At 46.9% G+C, this 24,342-nt stretch overlaps 1 protein-coding gene across 1 annotated transcript; it reads left to right on the top strand.

Annotated features, from left to right (window-relative positions):
* The first annotated feature begins 9,266 nt into the window (after positions 1-9,266).
* LOC123042902 (peroxidase 12) lies at positions 9,267-11,451 on the top strand. The gene is made up of 3 exons (XM_044465262.1): positions 9,267-9,546; positions 9,830-10,015; positions 10,506-11,451. Exons 1-3 carry the CDS (start codon positions 9,325-9,327, stop codon positions 11,124-11,126), a joined length of 1,029 nt encoding a protein of 342 aa, XP_044321197.1. The 5' UTR covers positions 9,267-9,324; the 3' UTR covers positions 11,127-11,451.
* Positions 11,452-24,342: the final 12,891 nt, after the last annotated feature.

Below are 24,342 nucleotides of genomic sequence, written 5' to 3'. Positions count from 1 at the left end.
ACCAACTAATTAACCACCTATTGCTTCGCTAGCTAGCCACCTTTAGTTTGTCACTGATCAGGTACAGGTACTCAACCGTTAGGGTGTCATCCAAAATGATTCCAGATTCGTCAAGCATGTACGTATATCCAACTTGGATACCACAACTTGATTAGTAAACTATGTCCGACCATATTAACATGTACCCCATGGAACGGAATCAATCAAGCAATGTACTCAATTTATATATGTCTTCGTACCTAACCAGCTGCTACGCACTTTTCTTTGTTATATTTTTTACAACTGGTCTTGTGGATCAGATCGAGCTAGCTAGCCAGCTTGGAGTTATCCAACCTCTTACAAAATAGTTAGGGCTTAATTAGTGGGTAGCTTGAGCAGGCCACACGACCTTTCGTAGTAGGTAGGCACAAAATTAATCTCAGCGACAGTGGTCCTGGCTAATGACAAATAAGCAATTTTTTCAGCAAACATTGATTGTTTACTGTTTTCCAGCAGCTGTGTAAAAATGATTTACTCACCTTGGCTTATGCCTAGTTCCCTTTCCTGTTTGCAGAACCGCATGCAGTAGAAGTATCATATCAGTTTGTAACATGAGCATGGCTGGCATCTCATGGAGTGGCATAAGATACTAAATGGATGTAGATGTCATCTCAAGATGAGAATGTAAATCGTGGAGAATTAGCATTGCATCACTGTATCTGGTTTGTTTAACATCACTAATGAGATCCTTATTACCACTCCATTAAACCGCCAGTATGATTATTAGGGGAGAGGAGAGAAAGAAAGAAGCTCTGATTGCAGTCCTTGACTGTTGAGAAAATGAGAATCAAAACTTGCAGAGATGGGGGGCAGCAGAAGAAAAAACAGAGTGAGGGAAAAATCGGCTCAACTTTGAGGAGCTCTATACAAAAAAATAAAATCGGATCAACTTTGAAAAAAAAAGTATTTCGGTGACCTGTTTCTCTTTCAAGAGCTCCTCGAATGTCATTTCACCACAAAAAATTGCACCCTCCTAGTACAGTCAAACATCTCGGTGCCAAAAAATTACAAGGGTTTCTTATTTATTTTACTATTTTCCCGAATTTACTTTTGATGAGTGAGTATCGTGTTTCCTGCTGATTGGTTTTATCTTTTGAGGAAGGAGGTGGGTGCTTTTTTTAGAAACGGAAGGAGGATGGCCAACTCTGAGTAAGAGACACTGGGCTTGGTCGGGCCGGGGAATGTGGTTGCCCAGCCAGAGCCGGGGAATGTGGTCGGGCCGGGGAATGTCATTGACAGGAGGAAAAATCAAAAGAAAACAGAACGTTCATGGTTTGACATTCCAGACTACAAAGGGAAGAAAGCAAGTACCAATATATCATCTCTGTCACAATCAACAAGTTAGTTACAAGAAAAAAAATCCACGGCGACGATGCCTTCTTGGCAGTGTTGCAGACTGAAAGAACAAACTTTTGTTTAAAAAAAGTGCAACGGAACCTCACCTTGGCTTATCCCTTGTTTCCTAATTATTACCCTAAGTATATTTTTGTAAATGGTTATCTGAACCTGAGATTGTAAATCAAGAGTGAATAACAGGGGCGGAGCTAGCCGAAGATCACTGGGGGGTCGAAACAAAAAAACTTCAGTGTTTGGGGGGGGGGGGGAGCAACATAGCTCCGCCATTGGTGAATAACATTGCATCACTACATCCGGTTCACTAACACTGACCAACAGGCTAAAGCAAGCAACCTTCTAAGCAAAAGGAGCCGGTATTTTGCCCAGACTCGCAGAATTTGGCGCGAGGGGGATGCAAGGCGGGTTGGACATGGGGTGTCGACACAGCTGAATTTCTGAGAGCGGACACACTACTTGTCTCTAACCATTCAGCATGTACATGCCTCTTCAGAATGATCCTTATATGATTATATCGTCTTCAGAGAGCTTACTTGGGGAAGGAAGAAGCTCTAGGTCAAATTTTACCACATTGATCGGTCACTTATCGGAGCATTGATATTCATAAAATGGTTATGATGTGACGAAACTCATCTCTACTAAGGTGTTTCTCGGCAAACTTCTTGTGCTGCAGCAGCCCCTCCTTGGCAAGCTTAGGTCAAATAAGCTCCTGGCAGTTACTGTCCTTGTTGATTGAATATAATTGACCTTCATATAGATCTCCTTTGTCCATCCATATCACTGGATCTACAACCATACGCTCGAGCACAGTAGCATTCTCAAGGATGTAAAGCGCTAGCTCGGCTATCCCCACCAAATCCCAAAAGCCAGTAATGTGAACACTCCTGAGGTGACGATGTCGAGGCCCTGGAACAACCGTCACTATCCTCGCAGAAGGGACGCGAAATCTATCACACTTTATCTGCATATGTATATCCAACCATTCGTTGTTTTGTTCGATTGAGGAGGTCAAAAAGAAAAATTTCCATGATCAAGGGTTGAAGAACTTACAGTTGAATCACTAACGTGGAGTTCCAATTCTTGTAATAGAGGCGCTAATTCCAACAGGTATACAAACCTCGTCACCCAGCTAGTATCCTCTGGACTGGACATGATGCTAATGTTCAAGTTCAGATGTCGCAGATTGAGAAAAGTGGTGTTGCTTTTACTGAATCGATGCACCTGTAACAGAAATAATGCACATCCCAAGAAATAAATTAACATGGGATGGATCAACAGCTCAACATGCACCTGAATGCAGATACCTTGATGGAAACATAAAATGAAATAAGGCGTAGAGCAAACCTTCTGAAAAACAACAAAATGCAGAGAGAGTTTATGCACATGAGGAAAAATAGTTGGAAGCTCCATCAAGATGTAGTCCGTAGCATCACAACACCAAGTGAACGATTTGCTCCTGAGCACAAAGGTTGCTTCTGACAACTTGAAAGATTCATCAAGCGCAATTGGCGTCAGACAATCAACAAACTCAAATGTGGTAAGGTTCGGAGCTTGCAACTGTATCGTTCCCACTGCACACCTGCGCACGCTTAGGTACTGCAACTGCCTCAGCTCATGATATATGCTAAGACTTGGCAAGGGGCAGCGCTCCAAGCTTAAACTCTCGAGAAGAGCACAGCTTAGCAATAGACATTGGAGATCGCCTGCGTCGATGGACACGTAATGTAGGCTGAGTTTCTTAAGGTTTGCGATGCCACGGAAGCTAGGGGGCGGCTTTAGACAGACATTAGCCCTATAAAGAGACTTGACACGGGAACCATCTGGGCCACTAAGTTTGCACAGAGGAACAACATACTTGCCATCTTCAGAGGTGTTTCCTCCAACAAGATCAATACCAATGTGCTTGCCCATCAACGCGGTCAAAAAGTCGATCCATCTATCAATGTGTTGTGTATAACGCATGTTAAGACCAAATTTGACGACAAACCTATCCAGCGTAGTAGTTGTTGCGGTGGAAGGAGGCGACAGCAGGCGCAACACGTTATCCACTCCTGTGACGAATTCCATGGCTACGGAGTCCATGTTTTTATACCAGGTTGTTTTGGTGCGGACGAAGGTATATCCGTTGAACACCAGGTCCGGGCGGCATATCCCTAGTCGTCTCCACTCATGAGAAAGCATGTTCATCCTCACGACTTGTTTGAGTGATAGCCGTGACAATATGCAGCGTAGAACATCCTGTAATAAGTAGTCAGTCAAGTAGTGGTTATATGGCTCAATTCAAGTAGTATTAAAGTTGTGATATGGCGGAGGAGATAGCCCGTGTCGGTGAAGTACGTGGATCCTTACAATGGGTAGATGCAACAAGCCAGTAGGAGTGCTGTTGTTTCTTATAGAGCCTTCTTGGTTGTTTGGTTTGTCCATCGGAGTAGCTAGGCTGAATAAATAGGTGTGCGATGCATGTATGATCTGCGTGTCATCAAAGATGTAGAAAACTGGTCATGGAGGAGCAATGAATAATCCGCTCCTAATATGGACGAACCTAGATGCCGGTGGATGCCTCAAGAAAAATGAAAGTAGAAATTGCAAGATGCCGGTGGATGGATCCCGCCCGAGGACAGAGCCTTGCCGGAGGTAGCAGCCGCGCTAAAAGGGGATACACGACGGGAGGACCCTAACCCGCACAAACGGGATGGTGTCTGGGGTAGATTAGGAAGGACGAGACGCGCTGTAACCCTAGCTCGCCGCCGCGGCAGTCGTCGTATCTCGTATGTCGCCTGAGGATGGCTTCGTAGCGTCTGTTTGATACTACTCCCTCCATTCCACAACGTAGTGCGCTTATGTTTCCCGAGATTCAAATTTGACCGTAAATTTAACCAATAAGACCAACTGCGTCGGGAGCAAAACTTATACCATTGAATTCGTATTTTTATATGAATTCAATGATATAATTTTTGCTCCCGATGCAGTTGGTCTCATTGGTTAAATTTAAGGTCAAACTTGGATCTCGGGAAATGCGGGTACATTACATTGTGGAATGGAGGGAGTACTATTTTTTCTCTGGCTGATTGCCACAGGACATCTGCGGATCAGTGTCGTGTTTAATTCCACCAAGGAATTGATATAGACCGCACGATTCACATCCAACGACGCCATAGTTCTTCTTTGGCTTCTTTAACTTTTATATTCTTGTCTTGATTTTCTCTCGTCCCGGACGGCACGGTCAGAGGAGCACGCGAGACAGTATTTTTCGGTTTAGTTCTTTTTTATAAAGAACATTTCATTAATTGATATATCAAGGTGATACAACGTCATTGAAAAAAATGCTCGGCCTCTGCATAGCATGATGCACACAGCCACCAAGTACCCTAAAATAAAGATCGTTTTACAGCAAAAGTAAATCAGTCCAGCATAGGGTGGGGCAAATCCTATCCAAAGATTACACCACCATCCGTGTAGGGAGAAAATCTTCCTGGTTGTATGCTCCAGCCGTGTAGACGCCGTCAAAAAAAGGGCTCTGTCCTCCGGCCTCTGCAGGATAGACCACGTACGAAACCATCGCGTATACGCATGAATAACCTGCACAGGAGATGAAACACATTTATTGTTAAAAATCACATCATTCCTGGTAAGTCACAATACCAAACATAAAGCAGCCGCCCCCACGAGTAGATGTGCAGAAAATTGTTTAGCGATACTCTACAACCAATTACCGAACATGTTACATGCACAACGTGAGGGATATAGATTTGAAGCTACTTGAACTATGGCCTAGATTGCACGAGCAAACTTACACTAGAAAAAGTGTTTGATGGACTTGTCATGTTGGCAAAAGACACATGTCTTGCTATCTTGCCAGTTGCGTCGTGCCAGGTTATCTCTAGTTAAGATGACCCCTCTGTTTAGAAACCAGAGGAATATCTTCACTCTTATGGGAATTTTGAGCTTCCATAATTTCTTGTTATCGACTGGAACATCAGTGTGAACCATTAATCTATTAGACATTCACTTGTGATGGGGTGGTTCAGTGACAGGTGAGAGTGTGGTGGTCAAGATCATCACCTTGGGATTGACCATATTTCGGACGCATTGCGATTAGGTGGACACTGTGACCATGCTCGGTGAAGGCGGGAAGAAGGATAAACCATAACATGGATGAGGCGCTATGTTCAAATAGATAACATGGACATGCAAAGGGGATCTTGAGTCGTGCTTATTATGCTAGGAGTATGTGATTTTTTCTCTCCTGTCCCAAACGCACGGGCATATTTGCTAATGATTGACAATAATGTTTACAGGGATACAATCATGATCAGGAGGCTAAAGGAACCAAACATGTCGTCCTTTAAAAAAACTTAAGCGAATTTACTGAGGCTATGTGTCTCTGCTCTCCCTTCAAATACGAAAGAGCAAGCAGGAAACTCACATGCCATCAACCTGATTTCACGAGTGATATTTCTGTCTCTGCCTCCCTAGCCAGCAGCGATGTCTCCACCCACTAAATTACAGTCCGAGGCTATGATAATTTGGTTCAGCTACAGATCGGAAGCTAAAAGGCATAGCTTCCCATCGTGGCAAGGCTTCGAGGCTACAAATCGGATGCTAAAGACAGAACTTCCCACCATGCCAAGGTTTCAAGGGTTGCGGGATCAGTAACTCGTGGACAAATTATAGTTGAAGATCTGAGGTATGTGTCATCTCCATCCGCGTAAATCAAGCACTTTGCATGGAAAGCTCCAAACGGATCACTCCCTTGCTTGGGAATCTTGGCGGATAGGAACATATCTCTAAGCCCACAATGCCCGATCTGTAAGATTGGAGTTGAGGACGTCCAACATGACCTCTTCAATTGCCGCCGGGCTAAAGAAATCTGGTTAAACTTGGATTACATGAAATCATAGCAAACGCAGTACGAGGGGATAGTTCGGGGTCGGTCATGTTTGGAGATTTTGGCCAGGAATTGTTCAGTCCATGAGGGTTTGCAAATGGCTGAGCTAGTGATGGTAGCATCATGGTATATTTGGTGGCAACGCCGGCAATATGTGAAAGGAGAAACTATCCAAAACCCAGACAGATCTGCAGTCTCAGTTAAAGTCCTTGCGACGAACTACATTAGAGCTTACTCATCAAAGCAGCTGACAAGGAAGGAAGATCAAATGTGGAAGAAGTCATGTCCTAATGTCAGCAAGATCAATGTAGATGCAACTTTCCAATTTGAAACACTATCGGGTGCGATAGGTGCCGTTGCCCGTGATGGAAGAGGAAATTTCATAGCTGCAGCAACTTGGTTTCTCCCACAAACCAGCTGTGTTGATTCGGCAGAGATCACAGACGTAAGGAATGGGTTATAGCTAGCAGGAAAAATTGGTTGCAACAAAGTTGATATCGAAACAGATTGCAATTTTGCAGCAGAGGCAGTGCAACAAGCTGAACTTATGTGGGCTCGGATGTGGCAACTATGCTCGAATGTAAGGAGCTAGCAATGAATTTTTCGAAGGTCTCGTACACCCACTGTCTGCATGAAGCAAATGCAGTTGCTAATGATTCTGCAAAGTAAACCTTTAGTGGAAGAACTTCTAAATTTTTGAAGACTCCACATTCCCTGATTTTATTTCTTATTCCCATGTAAACGACCTTTTGATTATTTGAGAAATAAAATCTTGATGCCTTCAAAAATAATCTCCATCCGAGTAAACAGTGCTAAAGGAGTCAATATTTGAAGTTCAAGACTCCTCTGTCCACTTTGTTTTTTTTTTCAAAACCAGCGAACACTCACAACATGAGCACGAACCGGTTGCTCCTGAACAGGAGATACCTTCTGTAATGCACAGAGATCGCCCATGAAACTGGATAAAAATACGGGTATATCGGGGGATCTGAAAATCATGCTCGTGAATTGCCTTGCATCAGGAATGCCATTTGCCCAAAGTGTAACCAGAATGGTCACGAAATCAACATGCGACAGAAAATGCAGTGAGTGCAAAAAAAAATTCCATCTCTTTGCAACATGCTCTCTCATGTCTTCATTGCTTCGACCAAATCTGGGTCTGCTAGAGCCCAAATGCGGCGTGACATAGCGCAACCAAGGAGCGAGTGTCCATCCGAACAAATGGAACGACGGCTATGGAGCGTATCATTGGAGATGCTCTCTTAGGGCACCTCCAAAGCCGACCCTTAAACCGTCCACATATGGCGCGGTCCGGATGTGTCATCCAACGCGGGCCTGTATCGATCCGCTAATCGATCCAGGCATACTTTTTCCAGCAAACCTGATACAAACAAGGCGGCTTTACGGGAATCCGGACAACAGACACGTAGAACTCCGACATCCCTGGCCCACCGAAAATCCCACTGAAACTCCTCCAGGACTCCGCGCCACCATCCTCCCATTTTCTCTCCTTCCCTTTTCCTCTCTTGCCTTCGCCGCTGTTCTATCACCCCGGCCGCCCCGGCACACCCCTGCCGGTACTCGACGAGTCCGTCACCTGCAGCGGTACAGCCAGGTTCCAAGCCGCTTATCCTCCGCCGTCCTTCCGCACCTCTACTCCGACGGCCGCGCAGGTACCATCAGATCCTATGGTACTCACCATGCCTGGGAACTGTTATGTGAAATGCCCGTGCTAAAATTTCTTGGCCCTTCTTCTTTGAGGCAATGGATTCGGATATGGAGTACATGCACGAGCATTATGTTGAGTCCTTTGATGGCTCGTCCGACGAGGAGAATTACATGGATGAGATAGTGATGATGCAGGCAGTCCTTGCTGACGTGAAGCGTGTGGAAGATCATGTTCTCAATTTCAAGGGATCGATCAAGGGTCGTCGATTGCTCAACCGCAACAGGACGCGCTAATGTCCAACAACTTGGCCCACGATGCACTCTTCCTGACAATTTTCGCCGGCGGTTTCGGATGCACAAAAATGTCTTCGATCGTCTCTACCATGGGGTCCGGCTCTTCGATGACTTCCTCATCTTGAAGAAGGACGCCATCGGAAGGATTGGCATGGCCACACTGCGGATGCTTGCATATGGCACAGCCGCTGATTCATGGGACAAGTACCTACGGATGTTGAGAGCACATGCGGAGATGTCATGGTTAGGTTTGCAACTGTCGTGGTCTCGGTGCTTGTATCTCAATACCTGAGAGAACCAAATGTTGCAGACACCGAGAGGCTCTTGGCAATCTTGGAAGCAAGAGGATGGTCAGGTTTGCTCGGATCTCTTGAGTGCATGCATTGGAAATGGAAGAACTGTCCAAAAGCTTTGTAGTGGCAATATCAGGGCCATGTAAGAAGTCAACCATCATTCTTGAAGTAGTTGCATCACATGATCTTTGGATTTGGCAGCCCTGATCTCACAATAACATCAATGTGTTGCAGCATTCACCATTGTTGAAGCAAAAGAACAGTCAGCTGCAATGGTGGCGAGACTGGAGAGTTTGGCGAGAGTCCCTCCTCTGCTACTACTATGTTTGCTGGGGCCCGTATGCTTGTAATGTAAGATTGATGTGTGGGTTACTCTGGTTTCACTGTTTCAATAAAACCGGGGCCTTAATTATGGCCCATTTTCTCTAGAAAAAACATTACATTACGGACGCAAGATCTCAAGCTCTAGCCGGCAATGTTATTGGGTAGCCAGGCATGTAGGACAGGTGAAACGCATGGATAGTACGTTGAGTATTATAGTACTGGAGGAAAGATATGGAGTGGCTAGCTCGATCGCATGCAGCACACGTGGATCCGTGATCTCTGCGATTTGTTCTTGAATTATCTATTGTTATAAGTACAGCATATCTCTGCGACTTGTCGCGGATCAGATCGAGCTAGCTGCTTGCACCGAGAGATCTGACCGACACCTACTCATCATAAATAGCTAGCATGGAGCTAGCTTTGCTTGACGAAGCCACACGACCGTTGTAGGTGGAAGAATCGGAGATGAAGTCCTCCAGGGCAGCAGCGACCATCGTCGTCCTAGCCTTGGCCTTCGCCGTCCATTCCTCACCGGCCGCCGCCAAGGGTCTCTCGCCGGATTTCTACGCAATGTCGTGCCCACAACTGGGGCAGATTGTGAGGTCCCACGTAGCCAAGGCCTTCCGCCGCGACCCCGGCGTCGCACCGGCCCTCGTCCGCATCTTCTTCCACGACTGCTTCCCACAGGTATGTATGTACCTACTATTCTATGAGTGTTTGTATGTACTCTCCGTAAACGCTCTTATATTTCTTTACGGAGGGAGAGCATTATTTTTTCTCATGAGGAAGAAAACGACTAGACTCCAGAAGAACTAGAACTAATGAAAGGGAAAGAACAAAATTCTACATACTATATGTACAAAGATGAAATGTACTACTCCTTCCATCATAAAATAAGTGTCTCAAGTTTGTATAGTACAAATTTTGAGACTGAGGTAGTACATACGTACTTGGTATTTTACTGTTGCAGGGCTGCGACGCGTCGGTACTCCTTACGGGGAACAACAGTGAGCAGGCGTTGGGGCCCAACCTGACGCTCCGGCCGATGGCGCTCAAGCTCATCGACGATATCCACGCCGGCGTCGAAGCCACCTGCCCCCGGACTGTCTCCTGTGCCGATGTCACCGTCCTCGCCACCAGGGACGCCCTCCTGCAGGTATATATACTTGGCTGCCACAAACACACGGACATGAAAGATGAAACCAACTAGTCATCGCTAGATCGAATGGTTCTTGGCGTGGACTTACATAGATAGCCATTATCAACCCTCTCCAACTCTTCTTGTGTAGATCGAGTTGTTCATAGCGTGGACTTGGAAAGATAGATATTCTCAATCATACTCCCTCCATCATAAAATAAGTGTCTTAAATTTAGTACAACATTTTAATACAAAGTTGAGAGTCTTGAGATACTTATTTTGGGACGGAGGGAATATGAAAAATGACAAAACCAGTTACCCCTCCGTAAACTAATATAAAAATGTTTAGATCATTAGTAGAAGTGCTCTAAACACTCTATTAATTTACAGAGAAAGTACATAACTACTACTAACTTGTTTTTTTTTTGGAAAGCCAAGTCTTTATTGCTCAAACTATGGTTACATAACTAACTACCATGTACGAATACGCGTTGGTTCTTGGATCCAGGCTGGAGGGCCCTACATCGACTTTCCCTTGGGCCGTCGCGACGGGCTTACCCCGGCGTCGGCGGACCTCGTCTTGGCTCTACCAGCGCCATCCTTTGATGTGCCCACCCTCATCAGCTCCTTCGGCAACCGGAGCCTTGGTGTGGCCGACCTGGTGGCGCTCTCCGGCGCGCACACCTTTGGTGTCGCCCATTGCCCCTCCTTCTCCGACCGCTTCATGCCGATCATCGACGCCAACCCGGCCATCGGCCCCAAGTTCGCCAAGATGTTGCAGGCCAAGTGCGCCAAGGACATCCCGGAGGGCACCGTAACCCAAGCACTCGATGGGCTCACGCCAAAGGTGTTTGACAACTTGTACTACACGGACCTCATCACCAGGCGTGGGCTGCTCAAGTCCGACCAGGGCCTCATCGACCACCCAGACACGAAAGGCATGGCCACACAGTTCGCACTCAACCAGCTCGTCTTCTTCAATGAGTTTGCTCACTCCATGGTGAAGATGAGCTATATGGACGTGCTCACCGGCAGCCAGGGCGAGATACGGCGGAACTGCGCCGTACCCAACACGCGTGCCGAGGGCATCGAGACCGCTGGCGACGAGGGCCACGCTGCCAACATGTAAGAGGTCGATTAATAAGTTGCCAATGGTAGCTCAAGTGTGTGTGCGCGGCGCGCGCTTCCTTGTGTGTTTAGCAATGGGTGTGTGGTGTCAGTGGATTTGGGCGCTTGTGTGTTGTAATAAAACGAGCGAGTGTCCTTCGCTTTGCTTTTAAAAACACAATGTGCACCTTCGCGCCCGCGAAGTTTAGGAGTTTTTTTATGGGAATTTATTAATACTAGTACAAATGCCCGTGCGTTGCACTGGGTGATAAAAGTAGTAGAACCTGCTTGATGGGTCATTTTTCGCCATTTTTCATATTTAATTTCAATAAATGTTAAGCATGGAATTTTCTTTTTAAAAAAACTTAATATTTCATTAAAATATAAACTCTATAATTTTTTTAAATTATCTATTTCTGTTGTACATTTCAAAATGGTTTTTGTAGTAATTGGGCGAATTTTAAAGTGCTTTTAAAAATTACGAATATTTTTTTGAAATATTTTAACTATTTTTCTGTTAACTTTTTGGGCATTTTTGTTTGGTAATTTTTACAGATAGTTGGTAGTTTGGTTGGGAAGTTTATTTTTTACTATTTGGGCTTGGCCCAAACAAAGTAGTTAGCGTACATGGAAGGACACACGAAGTCATCTTCGTACCACTGCGATCCCTAAAAAAATATTCTTACTATTGCGCCGTGAGGGCTCTTCCTTATCTTTCCCATTCTCTAGTACTCCCTTGTGCGCAGCCGCCGCGCGCTCCATCCGCTTCTAACTATCGTCGAAGATCTTCGCCTCGCCTGCCCTTTGTTCCCTCGGGCATCCTAGCGACGCAGCAATGAAGCACCGCCGACGATCGAAACAACAGAAGCTCGACTCGATACCTCCCATATAGCACTGATTATTTTTAGCAATGAACATGATTTGCTTTCAGTGAAGGGACATAGTACTACAAAATCTGTGATTTTGGAAAATAACAATAATAAGAGGACCATAGCAGCAACTGAAATGTTTGCTTTCAGTGAAATAATATAATATTACATCAGTAGCAATATATGTGATGATATTTGTACAAATAAAATAATAAGAGCACTGCAACTACTAGTAAAAGTAATATTATCCAACATGATAATTTCAACCAACACACAGGACCACCATCAACCACAGCATATTGTTGAAGAGCACATGTCTAAATTTTATGAAAGCTAAAACTGAAAGTCATTTACAGCCAACAATGTGTAATTGACCCTACTGGTCTACATCTAATGAATTATGAAGCACCCTTTCTTTTGCTACATACCTAAAACTACCATCAGGGATGCAATTAAGCTAATTGATAACTGAATAAAGAGCAGAACATATGAAACTTCAATAATTATTCCAGCATCATGTCCCAGAATAACCAAGTTCAAGCCACCATGTTCAGGTATATGTAGTCAGCAACATGAAATTTCTTGGCTCAATCCTTGGCTAGTAACAACAATTTTTCAAAAAAAATATAGTGAAACAGGGGCTTGTATCACTGATTAGCTGAAACGTAATGCAAAATTACATAATAAAACAGACAAAGTAGCTGATATAAAGACTCCCGTGCATATCAGCCAAACTGAAATTGTGAGCAATCGAAAGTAGCACCAATTTTTCAGAAAAAATATCTCGTAGCCTTTAGGGCAGATCGCGCAGGGCGAGAGGACACAGAGCGGCACCTTATAACGAACAAATGCCATGTGTACATGAGCTAAATATATTTATACTGATCTAGGGATACGATGAAACTATGCTTCCTTTTTCTGACGGGGTGAAACTATGCTTGCTAGCACAGAAAGAAGTACATGATCGACAATGGCAAAACCTGATACAGTATAGAATTGTATACTAAGGGAAACTGAAAATGATTTACAAAATGTACAAGCTTTACTCTCCAGACTCTGCAAGCTATAAAAACATAACACACTCAGGCGCGGTTCTTCAAAATACAAAGTAGTAGCTGCGTTTGTTCAGAACAAAGAATGAAGCATTCATAACTTAGCTGCCATTTGCTTCAATTGAATAATACATGCTAGCTTGCTTATGGATGTGCCCAGAATATTCAGAGTGAACAACTCTGAACCTGGCTAAAAGAACAAAATCATTGGCTTGATTTATCTTATTATGTGTTCTGCATTATGGACACTGTGACATGAGTAGCAACTTGAGTAAAGCTTAACTGACAGTTTCATGTAACTATCAGAGAGCTACAAAATTTAATTTGTATTTCACAGAATTGCATGTACTCGAGGGCAGTTTCAATGAACTACACATCGGTCAAATTCCTATAAATTCCGGTCAATGAAATTGTTATAGTAGAAGGGTGTCCAAGAATAGAGAGAGACAGAGGGGCTAGGTGTTGAGATTGGAGTTCGTATTAGGAGAAGAGAAGTGAATCAATCAACAAATTTCAAGCCAATATTGCACTCAATTGTTCCTCCATACAACTTCCAGCATGCCCACAACACCATAATACAAAATATATGATGCCCTCTACCCTGAACATGAGCCTAGTAAAACTCTGGACTGTGTACCGGCAGGCACAATTGCAGACAGAGAGCAAGGGGACAGAAAAATAACTCAAACATGGGTCAAGGGGATACATAGCTACGTAGCTGATCAATTCTGGGTTGTAGGGATTTAAAATATGTTGTGTAGCAATTCTTGGGTACATAGCTGATCAATTCTGGGTTATAGGGAATTTGGCTGAGAGGAGAGAGATGGTAGGAATGTGTGCGTCTGATCTCCGAAAACTCTTATAAAAAGATTGTTTTGTGTCTAGCTGGTGGCATGCATGATTACATAGCACTTAGAGAACCTGATGGCTACAGATTTAATCGAGCTGTCGGGATAACAGAGGTAGCAACAGTTGAGTCATACATCTACCAAAGCTTTCATGTAGCAACTACCATATAGATCGCGTCGATTAGTTCTGGGCCATCACAGAAGTAAACACTCCAGCAATAAGGACATGAATCACCAAGCATGCATATTACAAATATTGAGCTGGTGTACTGGATGAAGAGCAACTACACTATTTAGTCTCAGCAGGCAAAAATATTGAACATACTAACAGAAGTGTGGCATCTATGAATCTAGTGGAAGCATTACAGACTTGAATCAACTTTCTGAACTCTGAAGAAAGCAGGTAGAACATAACTGAAACTTTGCTAAAAACGTTGTCGATGCTTATGTACTGAATAAAAGAACAGCTCAGCATTTGGGTGGGAGACAGAGAAACGGGGACAGAAACAGGGGCTACCCTTGATTTCATCGGCCTGTTAGTGATTTGGCTTTCAAGTGGCTACATAGCAGGATGTCGAAGATTGAGAACCTTATGTCGGTGGAGGCCGGAGAGGACTGGCCGTGGTGGACACGTGACATTGGCGCGTGCTCGCGGCCGGCCACGTTCGCCCAGCGGTTGATTTATGCAGACTGACATCCAACAACAGTGAATGGAGGCCGCGCGTGCAGGACCTGCTGGAGGGGCTTCAGGAGCACGGGGATGAGCACCTCCAGGCAGCCAGCATTCTCGGCGATGCTGGTGCCGATGGCTCAGCGCGGGCACCATGCGTTGTTGGCTACCTCAAAGCCGTGGCCCATGGAATCGGATCCGCTGCAGCTGGTTCCAGCCTCCAGGGAACAACCATGGCGTCCTCTAGTGCAGCCGCTCTTGAGCCCGACCATGTTGTCCTATTATGCTCGATCCCCGAACGCCTCCAGCCGCGAGCGAGGAGAGCGCGCTCGATCCCCGACACCTCCGCGCACCAAGACCCACCTAGCGCCGATGGCCGGCGAGCAGCAGCACCAGGACCACGCCGCACCTCACCTCTACCTACGGCCTCCCATCTCCTTCCTCCCGCCCTCCCTTTTCTCTCCGCTGTCGCCCTCCTGCAGACGCTGGACATGCCGCCGGTCGCGTGCGACTGGGACTATCCGGTGAGGAGCTCCAGCAGGAGCGCGCCCAGGGAGTAGACGGCACCTCCGGGGCGCGGTAGCCGTCGGCTACCACGCGGACGAATGTCGGCCTGTAGGTGGAGTAGAGCGCGACGCCGCCCCTCACCTTCTCGTCCTCTGCCGCGCTGGAAAGGAGTCAGAGGTTGGGCCAAAGACGGCCGGGGATGGAGGCAGGTTGCGACACGTCCTCCGGACGCCGCGAAGCCTCCTGCAGCGCGCTCGCCCACGAGCCCATCCGGAGCTGTCGCCGCCGCGAAGAGCGCCGCCCCACCGCGCCGGAAAGGAAGCATGTGGATAAGATAGAACAAAGGGACGCGGACCGAATTCTTACAAACGTAGGGTTCTTTTTGTAAAAATGAATCGTTATCTCAGATCCACTTAAACAGGGACTGCAGGTTGAATTCTCATAAGCAGAGGGGCTTTTCTGCAAAATCGCTGACGACGTACGACCAGAAGCAATAAGCGCTTTATTAGTAGGGTAAGATTACGGAGATACTAATTACACTCGGTCTCTGCACCTACAAGATGTCACAAAGACATCTAGTATATACAAAGCCAAAGGAAAGAAATATCAAGGCGGTAAGTCCAGTTGAGCAGATAATTGCACCAACAGAAAACGAACCACTTGAGCTAGACCCAGCTCGCTATTAGGCATATTAGGCATCTCTAGCCGATCCCCTAAAAATAGCTCCTCACTCCTCTAATTGGCATCTAGCCGAAGTCTTAAAATCGTAGGTGCGCAAAACTTTTACTCCTCAGCCCCACGGATGCCTAAAAACACTTGGCCTCCGCTCGGCTGAGTAAAAGTTGTGGCCACTTTTCGACACCCCCCCCATCCTCACTGATTCATCGCAGTGCACCGCCGGCGACTATCCACCGCCACCACCGTTACATCGCCGCCTCGTTTGACCCTTGCCGCCCTTCTGCGCGAGCCCGAGCCAGCCGCCGGCTGTCCCCATCGCCTGAGTCAAGCTAAAACGCCGCCGCCTACGCATCGATCGATTTGACTGAAACCGCCTCGGGTCTTCTTCCTCGTTGGCTACTGCTACTTGTGAACTGCATTGGGGTTTTCCCGGAAGAGGAAGGAAGAAGCAATATAGTAGCGGGTAGTATTTTCCTCAATAGAGAACCGAGGTTATCGAACCAATAGGAGATCCATGCAAATGACCTTAAGAAGTACCGATACACACAAGAGCAAATACTTGCACCCGACGCGGGCAAGAGTGTTATCAATCTCCTTGTACTCGTTAATTACAATCATCAAATCTGATAGTAGGAGATATATAAATTGCAAAGTAAAATAAAATAAATAAATTCAGCAAGATGTTAGCAATATGATTAAAATAGACTCGGGGGTCATGGGTACACAAATTACTATGGGGAAATTGATAGAAAAACCCATAGTTGTGACGTTATTCATGGCATGATCAGTAAATAGGCATTATATTTGTGACAAGTAGACCTAAACCCTAAACTAACACCTACTACTATCACTCCACTTCGACGACGCTTCTATGCTTGCCTCTCTACATATTAAGTTCATGACAAACAGAGTAATCCATGAAGTATGATGACATAGTGTAGATAGAATAAAACCAAGCAATATGATTAAACACCATCGTTTTATCCTTCGTACCAACGATACAAATATGTGTCTCGATACCCCTCCTGTCATAGAGTGAGGACACTGCAAGATTAAGCATATCACAAAGCATGTCTCCTACTGAAGATAAATCAATCTAGTTGGCCAAACCAAACGGATTGATGATAGACAAATACAAAGCTATGACAATCACACGTTATAAAGTTCAAAAAAGACTCGATTATGGATTCTCTGGTTAATAGAAGGGCACGGCCACACCGCGGATGCTTGCATATGGCACAACCACTGATTCATGGGACAAGTACCTACGGATGTTGAGAGCACATGCGGAGATGCCATGGTTAGGTTTGCAACTGCCATGGTCTCTGTGCTTATATCTCAATACCTGAGAGAACCAAATGTTACAGACACCGACAGGCTCTTGGCAATCTTGGAAGCAAGAGGATGGTCAGGTTTGCTCGGAGACACCAAATGTTGCACTTTCACCTAGGCCTTCCTTGGAGAGCATCATTAGAGATGCTCTATGCGAGGAAGCTTTTGCTTCCTGGGCCTTCCCTTCCTAGCAACCGACGCTACATTACACTACTTACATGTTTTTCTGGGCCAATACTGAGCTCTGAGCTTAAAAAAGCTGACAGTAATTTGACTGGAATGGTACTAGCTTTCAGAGTTTCAGGGTGCGTTTGGTTACCTGCATGGTCTTTTCTTGCCAGTTTGCATACTTGTCCCAACGGTATCTGGCCGAGCATATGCAGGCAAAAAAACCAACATATGCATGTTGATTGGTTGCCTGCATTGCATCAAGGACCAGATGGCTGCAACTTGTTTGGTTACCTGTGTTTGTGCTTTTAGGTGTGAGCAGATGCAAAGCACAGTTGTTTGGTTGTGTGCAAGTACTTGATCTACTCTTCCCTTTCAAATGTGGTGGACTTACCACCCATTTGACAGCACACAACACAGGCACAACACATTATGATCAACAACAACATAAAAACAGCAAGAACAAGCAAAGAACATGCAGATCATAAGTTACTAGGCATATGTTTAAAACAGTAAGGCATCCCATGCCCCTGCTCAACAAGGTGCTCCTCCATGGGCAAAATATACACAAGTTCACAGCAAAAGAGACGATCGGGCTTCAGTTCAAATCTACACTACTTCCGTTCAGAGTACTACGCATGGTTCAGAGTTTCAGACTTGAGAGACGAACTATAGAGCCTAAGTGATATCGCCGGTGCAGCTGTGCTTCGTGCACCAGACCTTGCGGATGTTGGAGTTGTTGGCATTGTATATCTAACCTTGAGCCCCAGGTCGGAGAGCTTGAAGACTACAAGGTCATCAGGGACAATGTTGTGCCGGCGGCAGAAGTACTCCAAGCCGCGCCCCAGCACCATGTGCCCCTTGAACATCTGCATCTGGACCCAAAACATGCGCCACTTGTTGGCAGAGAGGCTGACGACGCGAGGAGATCCGCTGACCAGCCATTGCTTCATCACCAGACTGAACTTATGCGGGATGATGAGCATGGCAATGTCCTCCGGGTTAGTGATATGCACGGAGAACCTGATAGGTTCCCGTGCACCCTCTCCGTGGCCAATCCTCGGCCTCCTGCCAGCGCCCAGCGGCATCCTCATGAACTCCACCCTACCAGGGAGCACCACCCTCTTCAGCCACCGATTGGTGGGGATGAGGTCCTCCAACCCCTCTGCGCCAGCGACGACCTGCGCACCATCGCCGGATGTGTCCCACTCCGTCTTCATTATCTTGTCAGCAAGATGGACATCAGTTAGCAACACATGTGACACATGATAAAAGCTAACAAGTAGGATATTATATATGCTCACTGAACACAATTTATAATTATCACTACTAAGTACTAACAGTTTACAATGCTACACTTATCAGTGCTTACAGTTATCGGTGCTAACACTGATCAGATTAAGCCACCACTCACATGTCGTACTTGCACCTACTATTTTTGGCATTCACGTATGTCCAACTTGCATGCCACATGAACTCACGTATCCTAGCAACAAGAGCAACATAACAACAACAACAAGAAGAGTAGCATATACACTACTAACAATAGTAAGAACTAACAACATCATCAACAACACTAGCATATACACTATTAACAGCACCAAGAACAAACATTGTGGCAGTACAAACAAACAATTTGACAGCACAAAGTAACAATGTGGCACTAAAACGATGCAAACTAACACTGCGTTGTGATCAACCTTGCGAGGTGGGATGAACAAAGTAAGCATGCGCTCCGATTCATCCCCAAAACAGTGGATTCTGATTGAATCCGGTCGAATCTAGTAGAATCCAGTCGAATTAGATCGAATCGGGTCAAATGTATGAGCCACAAAATATAATCGAACACACTTAGAACTAACCTAAGAACCATAACTACGAAGCGGAGGGAGATACGCGAGGTTACAGTGGAGGTTGTCGGTGTAGCGTATGCCAGCCGTGGTGAAAACCCCGACGAGAAGAGGGGTGCTGCCGCTGCCGATGAAGAGGACCCAGCCATTCCGAGGGCTGAGGCCGTGCACCTCATCCTGTGCCGGCTCGAAGATGACGCATGCGTCCTAGAGCTCCCCTCCCCTTGTACTAGACACAGAGGAGAAAACCCTCTTATGGGGGTAAAAATACACCCATAATAGGGGACTACAAAGGACAACACCGACGGGTATTGGACCCCCACGATGTTCGAGCCGATGGAGAGGACCACTGGCTCCGGTGGCGGAGACAGAGCGACCGGCGTCGGCGCTGCATTGGCCCGGGTGGGCGGCATGGTGCAGAAACACTAGTGCAGAACCGGGCTATAGCACTGGTTCTTAAGGCCCTTTAGTGCCGGTTCTGTAACCGGCACTAAAGGGTGGGTAAGGGAGTCCTGGATTAGGGGGTCCTCGGACTGCCGGACTATATACTTTGGCCGGACTGCTGGACTATGAAGATAAGAGATTGAAGACTTCGTCCCGTGTCCGGATGGGACTCTCCTTTGCGTGGAAGGCAAGCTTGGCGATTCGGATGTGTAGATCTCCTTCTCTCTAATTGACTCTGTGTAACCCTAGCCCCCTCCGGTGTCTATATAAGCCGGAGGGTTTAGTCTGTTGGACAACAACAATCATAATCATAGGCTAGCTTCTAGGTTTTAGCCTCTACGATCTCATGGCAGATCAACTCTTGTAATACTCATATCATCAAGATCAATCAAGCAGGAAGTAGGGTATAACCTCCATCACGAGGGCCCGAACCTGGGTAAACATCGTGTGCCCCGCCTCCTGTTACCATTAGCCTTAGACGCACAGTTCGGGACCCCCTACCCGAGATCCGCCGGTTTTGACACCGACATTGGTGCTTTCATTGAGAGTTCCACTGTGTCGTCACGATAAGGCTTAATGGCTCCTTTAATCATCAGCAACAATGCGGTCCAGGGCGAGGCTTTCCTCCTCGGACAGATCTTCGTATTCGGCGGCTTCGTACTGCGGGCGAACTCGCTTGGCCATCTGGAGCAGATCGACAGCTACACCCCTGGCCATCAGGTCAGGTTTGGAAACTTGAACTACACAACTGACATCCGCGGAGACTTGATCTTCAACGTATACAAGCCTGCACCAGGAGCGCCGAACAGTCACGACGAGCATGATTTAGATCTGCCATCGGACAGTGTTCGCGATATCGCACCTGCGGCTGCCCCGGCCTTCGATCCGGAGCAGATCACGCCATCCGAGGACGGGTGGATGGACCCCGCCACGGAGGCCGCACATTCATCGGCGCTGGAGCCGAACACAGACTTCACCTCCAAAGAGATATGTGTCATCGAACCCTTGGACTCATCTCCGGTCCTAGGTTCCGAACCGCGCGCATCCGTGCCTATCGAATCTGATTGGGCACCGATCATGGAGTTTACCTCCGCGGATATCTTTCAACACTCACCCTTGGGTGACATGCTAAATTCATTGAGCTCTCTCTCTTTATTAGGAGACTCTTGGCCGAATTATGTCCGGCTCGAGTGGGAAGCGGACGACGAAGAAATTCGTTACCCACCCACCACCCACTTAATAGCCACTGTCGATGACTTAACTCACGTGCTCAACTTCGAATCCGAAGACATCGACTGTATGGATGACGATGCAGGAGAAGAACATGAACCGCCGCCCACAGGGCGCTGGACAACCACCTCATCATATGATATATATATATATATACATATATATATATATATATATATATATATATATATAGGTGGACACCCCCAAAGAAAACTATGGCGATGAGGCAACGAAGGATAATCCCTCAGGGAAGCAATCAAAGCACCGGCGTCATCGGCGTCGCTCTAAGCCCCGCCATGGCAGAAATAGCAGTACCGGCACAGAAGATGATAGCAATCCGGATGATGCCGAAGACGAAAACAATCCCGCCCATCCTGACTTCGAGCAGGCCGAGCAGAAGGATGGGTAAGCTAGCCATAAGGAGCAGGCAACAGATGGAGAACCAGAGGACGACAATTACATGCCTCTCTCTGATGACGAGGTGAGCCTCGGTGACGAAGAATTTGTTGTGCCTGAGGATCCCGTCGAGCAGGAGCGCTTCAAGCGCCGGCTTATAGCCACTGCAAAAAGCCTGAAGAAAAAATAGCAGCAGCTTCAAGCTGATCAAGATCTGCTAACAGACAGATGGACTGAGGTCCTGGCAGCCGAGGAATATGGACTCAAGCGCCCAACCAAAAGTTACCCGAAGCGCAGGTTGCTACCTCTACTCGAGGAGGAGGCGCTAGAGCCTACACTACCAGCGCAGGACAAGGCTGACCGGCCACCTCGTGGACGAGACAAAGCGGCGTATCAGCCCGAACACCAGCCCGCACCGCGCCGCCAATTAAACAAAAACACTAAGGCCCGGGGCAACACACAGGACCTGCGAGATGTATTGGAAAACAAAGCAGGACAGTCAAGATCGATCTAGGGATCGCGGGGGCGCGCCACAACGTGTGATGATGACCTTCATGCCGGATACACTAAAAACAAATCCGGCCGGGCCGAATACAACAGACCGGACTCATTTGAACTGCGTCGTGATATAGCCCGGCATAGAGGCACCGCACACCCCCTATGCTTCACTGATGAAGTAATGGATCATGAATTCCCAGAAGTGTTTAAACCCGTAAACATCAAAGTACGATGGCAGAACAGACCCCACGGTATGGATTGAAGATTTCCTTCTCCACATACAAATGGCCCGTGGCGACGATCTATATTCCATCAAGTACCTCTCCCTTAAGCTCAAAGGACCGGCTCGGCATTGGCTGAATAGCCTGCCGGCGAACTCCATTGGCAGTTGGGAGAACCTGGAGGACGCATTCCTTGACAACTTCCAGGGCACTTACGTGCGACCACCGGACGCTGATGACTTAAGTCACATAACCCAACAGCCCGGAGAGTCAGCCAGGAAATTCTAGACTCGGTTCCTAACTAAAAATAACCAGATCATCAACTGTCCGGATGCCGAAGCCCTAGCGGCCTTTAAGCATAACATCCGCGACGAGTGACTCGCCCGACACCTCGGCTAAGCGAAGCCAAAATCCATGGCAGCCCTCACGACACTCATGACCCATTTTTGCGCGGGCGAGGACAGCTGGCTGGCTCGTAGTAACACCACACCAAGAAATCCTGGCACTTCAGATGCCCGAGATAGCAACGTCAAGCCATGATGCAACAGACATAAGCGTCGGAACAATGGCAACAATGCTGAAGACACGACAGTCAATGCCGGATTCAGTGGCTCTAATTCCGGTCAGCGGAAAAAGCCATTTAAAAGAAACAATCCGGGTTCGTCCAGTCTGGACCGCATACTCGATCGCTCGTGTCAAATTTACGGCACCCCTGATAAGCCAGCCAACCACACCAACAGAGAATGCTGGGTGTTCAAACATGCTGACAAGTTGAATGCCGAAAATAAGGAAAAGGGGCTGCATAGCAATGATGACGAGGAGCCCCGGCCGCCGAACAAAGGAGGACAGAAGAAATTTCCTCCCCAAGTGAAATGGTAAACATGATATATGCCACCCACATTCCCAAGTGGGAACGGAAGCGTGCACTAAGGGACGTCTATGCGATGGAGCCAGTCGCCCCAAATTTCAACCCATGGTCGTCATGTCCGATCACTTTCGATCGCAGGGACCATCCTACCAGTATCCGTCATGGCGATTCCGCCGCATTGGTCCTCGACCCCATCATTGATGGATTCCATCTCACGCGAGTCGTCATGGACGGTGGTAGTAGCCTGAACCTGCTTTATCAGGATACAGTGCGCAAAATGGGCATCAATCCCTCAAGGATCAAACCCACCAAAACCACCTTTAAAGGTGTAATCCCATGTGTAGAGGCCTATTGTACGGGCTCAATAACACTTGAAGTGGTCTTTGGATCTCCGCACAACTTCCGAAGCGAGGAGTTAATCTTCGATATCGTCCCCTTTTGTAGCGGCTATCATGCACTACTAGGACGAACCGCATTTCTCGATTCAATGAGGTACCACACTACGCATACCTCAAGCTCAAGATGCCAGGACCTCACGGGGTTATAATAGTCAATGGAAACATAGACCGCTCGCTCCGTACGGAGGAGCACACTGCGGCCCTTGCAGCAGAAGTACAAAGCAACCTTCTTAGGCAGACCGCCAACTCGACGATAAAACCCCCGGACACCGTTAAGCGTGCCCAGAGTACTCTGCAACTGGATCGTCCGGCTGGTCCAGAGCTCGACTAGCAATTCATCCTCCGTCCTAGTCCCAGTCAAGCGACGAAATTTGTGCCGCGCTGATACGTCTCCAACATATCTATAATTTTTGATTGCTCCATGCTACTTTATCTTTTGTTTTAGGAAATATTGGGCTTTATTATCCACTTTTATATTATTTTTGGGACTAACCTATTAACTGGAGGCCCAGCCCAGATTTGTTGTTTTATGCATGTTTCAGTGTTTCGAGGAAAAGGAATATCAGACGGAGTCAAAACGGAACGAAATCAACTGGAGAAGTTAATTTTGGAAGGAAACTCACCTGATGGACTTGGAGTGCATGTCAGGGGAGTCCCGGGCTGCCCATGAGGGTGGGGGGCGCGCCCCCTGCATCGTGAGCACCCCGGAGGTCCACCGACATACCCCTTGCACCCATATATACATACGTACCCTAAAACTTCTAGAACAGAAGATAGATCGGGAGTTCCGCCGCCACAAGCCTCTGTAGCCACCAAAAGCCTCTCAGGAGCCCTTCCCGGCGCCCTGCCGGAGGGGGCATCCATCACCGGTGGCCATCTTCATCATCCCGGCGCTATCCATGACGAGGAGGGAGTAGTTCACCCTCGGGGCTGAGGGTATGTACCAGTAGCTATGTGTTTGATCTCCCTCTCTCGTGTTATCTCTTGTGTTCCTCTATGGCACGATCTTGATGTATCCCGAGCTTTGCTATTGTAGCTGGATCTTATGATGTTTCTCCCCCTCTACTCTCTTGTGATGAATTGAGTTTCCCCTTTGAAGTTATCTTATCGGATTGAGTCTTTTATGAGAACACTTGATGTATGTCTTGCTGTGATTATCTGTGGTGACAATGGAATATCATGTGCCACTTGATGTATGTTTTGGTGATC

This window comes from Triticum aestivum, chromosome 2B (genome assembly GCF_018294505.1).
Source record: "Triticum aestivum cultivar Chinese Spring chromosome 2B, IWGSC CS RefSeq v2.1, whole genome shotgun sequence".
NCBI classification, from domain to species: Eukaryota; Viridiplantae; Streptophyta; class Magnoliopsida; order Poales; family Poaceae; genus Triticum; species Triticum aestivum.
This window is presented reverse-complemented; position numbering and strand designations above follow the sequence as displayed.